Raw genomic sequence first — 10,134 nt, 5'->3', positions numbered from 1 at the left:
AGTACCTGGCGGCACCACTGTCCATCAAACTGAAAGACATTATTGGTGAGAACAAGATCTAATGCTTCATGGATAAAGTTATTAAATGCCATATCCTTGTCGCTTTTGCTGAGGACCGTGCTAACTGCCCGAAGTCTGTAGATCATGGGGGATTCTGGTATATAAGCTTTCGACGTCCAAAGACACCAGGTTAAACTCATCCTGCCACTCAAGTCCTCTGAGTGCCCGGAGAAAGTCACCTGTGTCTTTTAGGTACGTCGGGGTACTACCTAGTAAAGGTCTGAGGAGCCAGTCAATATAGCCAGACAGAGGCTCAGTCACTGACCCGATCCCGGCGATGATGGGACGGCCCGGAGGTCGGGTCAGTGATTTGTGAATTTTTGGCACGAAGTACCATATAGGGATTTTCGGGAAGGCAGGGATAAGTCGATCTCTCATACTTTTGGATAAAAATCCATTCGATACATGTTGATTGATAAGGGTGAACAGCTTGGACGACACCTCAGGTATGGGGTCTCCCCTGAGCTTTAGATATACTGTGCTGTCCCCTAATTGCCTGTATGCTTCTTCCAGATAGTACTCCCTGGGCATCAGGACCACATTCCCTCCCTTGTCGGCCGGCTTAATGACTATGTTGTCCTGTTTGTTTAAGCACAAGAGAGCGCGGGATTCTTCTACCGTAAGGTTAGAAGGTGCCGCGGGTAACACCAGCGCACGCATTTCTCTCAATACTCGCTTGTGGAAAAGATCTATTGCCGAGCCGGCCGGCATGGGAGGAAGGAAGGTGGACCTGACGCCCCCTGTGTATTTATTAAACTGGCCTTGGATGTCCAAGGACTCTTCTGGCTCTGTACTGGACAGAAAGTGGATACAGGCTACCTCCTCCTCACTAAATCTAACTCGTAAATGAAAATCTGTAAGGGACATGGTAGCTGGGACCTCCCCCGGTGGGGGGGTAGGGCCCTGCATGGAGGTCTCAGCAAACAGCTTTTTAAGGTACAGCTTGCGAACCGACAGAAATAGGTCAATCTCAAAATCCACAAGGTTGAACTGCCCAGGTAGGCTGTATCCCAGCCCTCGATTGAGGAGTGGGATACAGCCAAGGGGCAGTTCTAAACCCGTGAGGTTGATAACTATGTCCTTGGTGGGTGCATTAGGGTATAGTTCATCATATTTTACTGTCGCCAGGAGACCTGACGTCTCCTTCTCGTGGACTTCCGGGGCTCTCTGGATTGTTCTTGAGCGTCTGCCACTTTCCCTTCTACATAATAGAAACCGCCCAAAAATGACCCCATTCTATAAACTACACCCCTCAAGGTATTCAAAACTGATTTTACAAACTTCGTTAACCCTTTAGGTGTTGCACAAGAGTTATTGGCAAATGGGGATGAAATTTGAGAATTTCATTTTTTTGCCTAATTTTCAATTTTAACCCATTTTTTCCACTAACAAAGCAAGGGTTAACAGCCAAACAAGACTGTATCTTTATTGCCCTGACTCTGCCGTTTACAGAAACACCCCATATGTGGCCGTAAACTACTGTACGGGCACACAGTAGGGCGTAGAGGGAAAGGTGCGCCATATGGTTTTTGGAAGCCAGATTTTGCTGGACTGTTTTTTTTACACCATGTCCCATTTGAAGCCCCCCTGATGCACCCCTAGAGGAGAAACTCCATAAAAGTGACCCCATCTAAGAAACTACACCCCTCAAGATATTCAAAACTGATTTTACAAACTTTGTTAACCCTTTAGGTGTTGCACAAGATTTAATGGAAAATAGAGATACAATTTCAAAATTGCACTTTTTTGGCAGATTTTCCATTTTAATATTTTTTTTCCAGTTACAAAGCAAGGGTTAACAGCCAAACAAAACTCATTACTTATGGCCCTGATTCTGTAGTTTACAGAAACACCCCATATGTGGTTGTAAACTGCTGTACGGGCACACGGCAGGGCGCAGAAGGAAAGGAATGCCATACGGTTTTTGGAAGGCAGGTTTTGCTGGACTGTTTTTTTTTACACCATGTCCCATTTGAAGCCCCCCTGATGCACCCCTAGAGTAGAAACTCCAAAAAGTGACCCCATTTTAGAAACTACGGGATAGGGTGGAAGTTTTGTTGGTACTAGTTTAGGGTACATATGATTTTTGGTTGCTCTATATTACACTTTTTTGTGCGGCAAGGTAACTAGAAATAGCTTTTTTGTCACGTTTTTTTTTTGTTTTGTTATTTACAACATTCATCTGACAGGTTAGATCATGTGGTAATTTTATAGAGCAGGTTGTCACGGACGCGGCGATACCTAATATGTATACAATTTTTTTCATTTATGTAAGTTTTACACAATGATTTCATTTTTAAAACAAAAAAAATGTTTTAGTGTCTCCATAGTCTAAGAGCCATAGTTTTTTCAGTTTTTGGGCGATTATCTTAAGTAGGGTCTCATTTTTTGAGGGATGAGATTACGGTTTGATTGGCTCTATTTTGGGGTGCATTTGACTTTTTGATCGCTTGCTATTACACTTTTTGTGACATAAGATGACAAAAAATGGCTTTTTTTACACCGTTTTTATTTTTATTTTTTATGGTGGTCACCTGAGGGGATAGGTCATGTGATATTTTTATAGAGCCGGCGATACCTAATATGTATACTTTTTCTTTATTTATTTAAGTTTTACACAATGATTTCATTTTTGAAACAAAAAAAATCATGTTTTAGTGTTTCCATAGTCTAAGAGCCATAGTTTTTTCAGTTTTTGGGCGATTATCTTGGGTAGGGTATGATTTTTGCGGGATGAGATGACGGTTTGATTGGTACTATTTTGGCGTACATGCGACTTTTTTGATCACTTTTATTACCTTTTTTGGGAAGTAAGGTGGGCAAAATTTCAATTTCCTCATAGTTTTTATTTTTTTATTTTTATGGCGTTCACTGTGCGGGGAAAGTAACATGACTGTTTTATAGATCAGGTCGTTACGGACGCGGCGATACCAAACATGTGTAGGGAATTTAATTTTTTTCATTTTTAATCAGTGATAAATGTGTTTTTTGATTTTTACTTTTTTTTTACCCAGACCCACTTGGTTCTTGAAGATCCAGTGGGTCTGATGTCTGCATAATACAGTACAGTACACTATATAGTGTTTTGTACTGTATTTTACTTACACTTTGTCTGAACAGATCTATGCCTTTAGCACAGATCTGTTCAGCACCATGGACAGCAGGATGCCTGAGAAGGCGTCCTGTTGCCATGGGAACCTTCCCTGTCTGCTCAGTTGTGGCCACAACTTCGCAGACGGGTAAGGGTAAGGAGGGGGGCTGTCTGAGGGCTGTCTGTGGGCTGTCTCCCTCTCCATCGGGGGGCTGCAAAGGCACAGCAGCCCCCCGATGGGAGAGGGAGGGAGCTCCCTCTTACTGTTAACTTTTTCCATACCGCGGTCCGTACGGACCGCGGTATGGAAAGGGTTAAACGGCTGACATCTGCACAGCTATCAGCCGTTTATACCAGGGTGTCAGCAATGTGCTGACACCCTGGTATACCCACTGGCCACCAACGAATTTTCAAGAGGAGGCGGGTGGGGGATCGTGATCCCGCCTGCCGCACCGCCCGCCTCCCGCACCTCCTAGCCCAGGCAGAGCATCTGAACATTTTCTGAAGTTTGATGTTGGTATCTGAATTTTATTAGGGGGTGTTTGTTAGACTATTGCTCATAATATTACTGCCCTCCATACTGGTGGGATTGCCTGCGAATGTCTTTTTGTCTTTATCCCCTTCTGTATCCATCTTCTCCAGCTGGAGGTCAGAAGTGCACAGTGTCCATCTCAGTCCTCCTGGCCCAGACTGTGTTTCTGTTCCTAATTGCTAAGAGTGTTCCGGAGACATCGCTCAGCGTCCCGCTCATCGGCAAGTAGGTGACATTGTCTTCTACCCATGTGTTAGAAACATTCTAACTCTACAGAAATACAATGCTTATCTTTCAGATACCTGATCTTTGTAATGCTTGTATCGACGCTCATCGTTCTCAGCTGCATCATTGTCCTGAATGTGTCACTACGGATGCCAAGTACCCACAACCTGACTGCCAAAGTGAAACGCGTGAGAACCTCAATAATGTATAGTATTGATCCATAACCAGGCCTTGAAATATAACTCCAGTCCATATATCAGAAATAGATCATTAGTAAAGGGGTTGTGCAGGATTAGAAAAGCATCCATATTTTTCTAATCTTGGATCACCCCTTTAATTTTTTTCCCAGTTGCTTCAGTTTATTCCCTGATCGAAATCAGCTCACCCTAGGCCGTCAATATCAGATCAACAGGGGTCCAAATACCCGGGACCCCCACTGATGAGCTGTGGCCTCCGCACAATGTCGTGTACTGGATAGTGCTTTGCATTGCAGCTCGGTCCTATTCGCTTGAATGAGACTAACCAGTGCCTCGGCCATGTATGATGAAAGGGATATCACTGGCCTAGGAACAGTGAGCGCCACAGCCCCCTCTGATCTGATATTGCTGAGCTATCCTGAAGATATCAGAATCTCGGAAAACACCCTTAAAGGGTGTCTATCAGCAGTTTTGACTATGCTTAACTGCTGACAGCACTGTTTAGGGGTTGGGAAGAGCAGTACAAACATACCTTTTGTGGAGTAGTGTATGTATTAAGTTTTATTCCTCTGGAGCTTCACTGTGAAGTGTGCCTTGCAGTGGGCAACTTCGCAGTCCCTACTCTGTCCCTACTAATCCAACCAACTGTCACTCAGAGCAGGGGGAGGGGCTGCCAAGGAGCTCAATACAAAGCACGCTTCACAATGAATCTCCGCCTCCTGGGCCCTTGCGCGAGCAGAACCTGGCAGAATAAAACTTCATATTCACACTACTCACGATAGCTCCATAAAAGATATATCTATTCTGCTCTCCCCAGCTGCTGCCTAGTGCCGTTAGAAGTTTAGCATAGTCAAAACTGCTGACAGCGTCCTTTTTTATGGAGGCCATTAAGATGAATAGGGACGGCTTTTGTCTGCTCTGCTGTCACATAGTATTTTTGGGCGGGGATGATATTCTGTGACGTCCATATGTCTTAATAGGGTATTTGGACAGGAGATATCTTCATGAAGCAATCCCTTTAAAGTGGCCAGACTACCGTAGACTCCAACAGACAGCTCAGCTGAGCTGGAGTTACTGAGCAGAGCTAAAGAAGAGCCCATCAGGAAGAGGTGTTACCAAAAATATTGATTTACCTGTCATGTTTGAGCCCACACTTGGGCATCTGGGCCCAGACATAAAAACCTCGATAGGCGGTATAAAGGTATAAATAAATTTACTAATGATCTAGAATTTTCTCACGTCAGATGCTTCTGGAGGTGCTTCCACGTTACTTACTCATGGAGATCGCGCCATGTGAGGAGGCGGAGAAGACCCCGCAAGAGAGGAGGAGAAGCTCGCTGGGGATCATGTTAAAGGCTGAGGAGTATATCCTGAAGAAGCCACGAAGCGAACTGATGTTCGAGAGGCAGAGAGACAGGCACGGGATGAGCAGGGGCCACAAAGGTGAGAAGGAACAAGAAAGAAAGGGCGACGGTGGTGAAGAAACGGTAGGTGAGCAAAGATTATAGATGAGTAGGATCAGCAGTAACCACATGGAAGAAGAGGGTCAGGATGAGCAAAGACCACTGGAATTAAGAGGGTGAGGATGAGCAAGGAACACACGGATCATCAGGTTAAAGATAAGCAGGACTATAATGATGAGGAGAGTTAGGATGACCAAGGAACACAGTGATGAGGAGGCGCAGAATGAACAAGAAACGTAAAGATCAAGGGGCTCAGGATGAAAAAGTACCCCAGCGATCAGGAGGCTTAGGATCAGCAGGTATATAGCGATCAGGAGGATGAGAATAAGCACGGAACACAGCAATGGGGAGGCTCAGGATAAGCAAGGGCCTCAGTGATCAGGAGGCTCAGGATCAGAAGCAACATAGGGATCAAGAGGTTCATGATGAGCAATGACTGCAGGGATCAGGATGAGCAAGGAACACCGTGATCAGAAGGCCCAGGATAAGCATGAACAACGGTGATGAGGAGCCTCATGATGAGCAGGAAACTGAGGCATCATGAGGCTCAGGATGAAAAAGGACCACATTGATCAGGAGGTTCAAAATAAACAAGGACCCAAGGGCGGACTGGGAACTTAAAGTGGCCCTGGAAAAATACCTAATAGTGGCCCCGTGTTGTAGATGAGTCCAAATTGACAGAAGGTGGGGCAACACAAGTGGGTAGGGCCAACACAATTCACAAGTAGTCAGGGGCAACAGAAGTAGACGGGCCAGCAATACCATAGCATAGCACTAAATACTGCCCCAGAAGAACCAAATACCACAGAGCAGGATGGAGTAAGTACTTGATGCTCGTAGCATTGTGAGAGCTTCAGAAGGTTATGTACCTGGGCAGCGGCCGTGAAGAGGGCTTGGGAGGCCCACTGAACATTGGCCCACCGGGAATTTTCCCTGTAGGGTCTATGGCTAGTCTGCCCATGCAAGGACCATAATGATGAGAAGGTTCAGGATGAGCAGGAAACACAGTGATCAGAAGGCTCAGGATGAGCAAGAAACGCAGTGACAGGAGCCTCAAGATGACCAAGGGCCACAAGTATAAGTAGATAAAATATCGAGTAGTGTCCAAAGAGTCAAATATAATATCAGCCAATTATATAATAACATAGAAGATGTAATGATAACACAGGATATAAAAACACCAAAACGTATTATATTAACAGTAAAGGTTAGAAGTCCTTCAGGAAGCCTACCACTAATATGACGCTTCCATCCCTCATTCCAGCTAATCTATTCGATGCCGATGGGACAACTACTTTGTACAGAAGCTTGGCCCATTGTGCCCCAGAAATCAAGAACTGTGTGGATGCCTCTAACTTCATCACAGCCAGCACAAAGGAGCAAAACGCATCCGGAGCTGTAAGTGTCCTGTTTACTGAGGAGCAACCTATGAGTCTACCCTGTCCACCGCTGCCCTCAGTTTTCAGAAACCATCTATTTCTCTAACAGGAGAGCACTTGCCTTTGGTTTCGTTCTAAATGTCTAAGTCCACCATGCCTTGTCCCTGGTGGCCTTGTGATTTAGTGGAAGCTCCCCACCCAGTCACCTAGTTGCTTAGAGTCCATTTATGATGGTTCAGTGACATCACGTTCATCTGTCACGTGGCCTAGGAGCAGCTCAGCATGCACAGCCTAGGTTAGCAGGGAAAAGGCAGCAGAGGAGCACTGGTGCCTTCTCAAACAGCTGATGGGTGGGGGTCCCGGGTGTCAGACCAACACAGATCAGATACTGATGGCCTATCTTGAGGATAGGTCATCAGTATAAAAATTTCTGAAAACCCTTTTAACACCAGACCTGTTGCTGCTTTCCAAAAAGGAATAATTTTTGGGCCACATTGCTCAGAACAAACTATTTCATAAACACCAACAAACATCTGCCCAAAACAAGGGATCATTTTCGGAAAGTTTTTTAATAAAAAAAAAAACCTAACAAATCCAACTGTACAGTGTGATTGAAACAGGCTGTTACCGCCGGCCTCCACATGGCTATGTATGTCTGTGTCACTATGACATTACTAATGCTGTCTTTGCGTTAAAGAGCCTGAAAGGTGTTGGATACAGTCCTAGGAGACCCCATAGGGTCATACATGACTTTTCAGGGCAATCAGAGCACTTTGGATTCGGATCGAATTTATTCTTACGTGAACAGAATCTGCCAACCGATTTGTTAGAATCTGACCTCAAATGTATTTCGAGAAATTCACTCGTCTCGAATGATGACTCTTGTGGACTAATGGGTTGCTGTTATAGACCTCAGGCACAATGCTGAAGTTTGGACAGGTAAGTGATGACTAGAACACTAGAACTATTGTTGACTTACCCACTAGTCCACCAGGGATATCAATACTAGATCATCAGAAAAATTACATATCCCATCAGGAAGATTATGAAATCAGGCCACTAGACTACCATAGATGATACTGGCTAACCCACAAGACCACCAGAGATGATACTGACTAACCCACAAGACCACCAGAGATGATACTGGCTAACCCACAAGACCACCAGAGATGATACTGACTAACCCACAAGACCACCAGGGATAATACTGGCTAACCCATAATACCACCCAAGATGATACTGGCTAACCCACAAGACCGCCAGAGATGATACTGGCTAACCCACAAGACCACCAGAGATGATACTGGCTAAACCACAAGACTACCAGAGATGATACTGACTAACCCACAAGACCACCAGAGATGATACTGGCTAACCCACAAGACCACCAGAGATGATACTGGCTAACCCACAAGACCACTAGAGATGATACTGACTAACCCACAAGACCACCAAAGATGATACTGGCTAACCCACAAGACTGCCAGAGATGATACTGGCTAACCCATAATACCACCCGAGATGATACTGGCTAACCCACAAGACCACCAGAGATGATACTGGCTAACCCACAAGACCACCAGAGATGATACTGACTAACCCACAAGACCACCAGAGATGATACTGGCTAACCCACAAGACCACCAGAGATGATACTGACTAACCCACAAGACCGCCAGAGATGATACTGGCTACCCCACAAGACTGCCAGAGATGATACTGGCTAACCCATAATACCACCAGAGATGATACTGGCTAACCCACAAGACCACTAGAGATGATACTGGCTAACCCACAAGACCACTAGAGATGATTCTGGCTAACCCACAAGACTGCCAGAGATGATACTGGCTAACCTATAATACCACCAGAGATGATACTGGCTAACCCATAATACCACCAGAGATGATACTGGACGACTAGCTGTAATAGGGTGTGTCCATTATGGAAAGTATCCCGCCATAGGATCTGCTCTTTTTAATGGATAGATTTGAAACATCAGCCGTGGTTCTTGGTTGTGTTGGACTCACAATTTTTTATTGGACATGGATATTAAGGTACTTTATTATTATTATTTATTATTAAAGCGCCATTCATTCCATAGCGCTGTACATATGATAAGCGGTGCACATACATAAAACAGACAATTGCACTAATCATAAACAAGACAAGTTACAAACTGGTATAGAAGGAGAGAGGGCCCTGCCCGTGAGGCTTACAATCTACATGGTATGGGAGAAGGACACAGTAGGTGCGAGTTAAGTTGGTCATGGCGGTATAAAGGCAGCAGGGTCACTGGTTGTAGGCTTGTCTGAAGAGGTGGGTTTTCAGGTTTCTTTTTAAGGATTCGAATGTAGGTGAGAGTCTGATATGTTGGGGTAGCGAGTTCCAGAGTCCGGTGGCTGCACGGGAGAAATCTTGGAGTCGATTGTGGGAAGAGGTGATAAGAGGAGAGGAGAGAAGGAGGTCTTGTGAGGATCGGAGAGTGCGTGTGGGGATGTATCGGGAAAGTAGCTCAGAGATGTAGGGAGGGGACAGGTTATGGACGGCCTTGTATGTATTTGTTAGTACTTTGAAGTGAATTCGCTGGGCAATGGGGAGCCAGTGAAGGGATTGGCAGAGGGGAGAGGCAGAGGAGTAATAGGGTGAGAGGTGGATTAGTCGGGCAGCAGAGTTGAGGATAGATTGGAGGGGTGCGAGAGTGCTAGATGGAAGGCCACAGAGGAGAATGTTGCAGTAGTCTAGGCGGGAGATAATGAGGGCATGTACAAGAATTTTTGCAGATTCAAAGTTAAGGAAAGCACGGATGCGGGCGATGATTTTGAGTTGGAGGCGGCAGGTGGTGGAGAGTGCTTGGATGTGCGGTCGGAAGGAAAGTGCAGAATCCAAGGTCACTCCAAGGCAGCAGACTTTGTTGACCGGGGAGAGTGTGCAGCCATTGATCATGATAGATAGGTCTGTTGAGGGGGTTGAACAAGATGGGGGAAAGATTATGAATTCTGTCTTATCCATGTTAAGTTTTAGAAAGCGAGAGGCGAAGAAGGATGATATAGAAGATAGACATTGTGGGATTCTTGATAGTAAGGTGGTGATGTCTGGACCAGAGAGGTAGATTTGTGTGTCGTCAGCGTAGGAGTGATACTGAAAGCCATGGGACTCTATGAGCTGTCCCAGGCCAAAAGTGTAG

The 10,134-nt window shown here is 45.3% G+C and overlaps 1 protein-coding gene across 1 annotated transcript; it reads left to right on the top strand.

The window, feature by feature from the left end:
* The first annotated feature begins 967 nt into the window (after positions 1–967).
* LOC120988970 (acetylcholine receptor subunit epsilon-like) lies at positions 968–7,840 on the top strand. Its single transcript, XM_040416792.1, has 6 exons — positions 968–1,058; positions 3,794–3,908; positions 3,982–4,096; positions 5,350–5,548; positions 6,833–6,966; positions 7,778–7,840. Exons 1-6 carry the CDS (start codon positions 968–970, stop codon positions 7,838–7,840), a joined length of 717 nt encoding a protein of 238 aa, XP_040272726.1.
* Positions 7,841–10,134: the final 2,294 nt, after the last annotated feature.

This window comes from Bufo bufo, chromosome 1 (genome assembly GCF_905171765.1).
Source record: "Bufo bufo chromosome 1, aBufBuf1.1, whole genome shotgun sequence".
NCBI lineage: Eukaryota > Metazoa > Chordata > Amphibia > Anura > Bufonidae > Bufo > Bufo bufo.
This window is presented reverse-complemented; position numbering and strand designations above follow the sequence as displayed.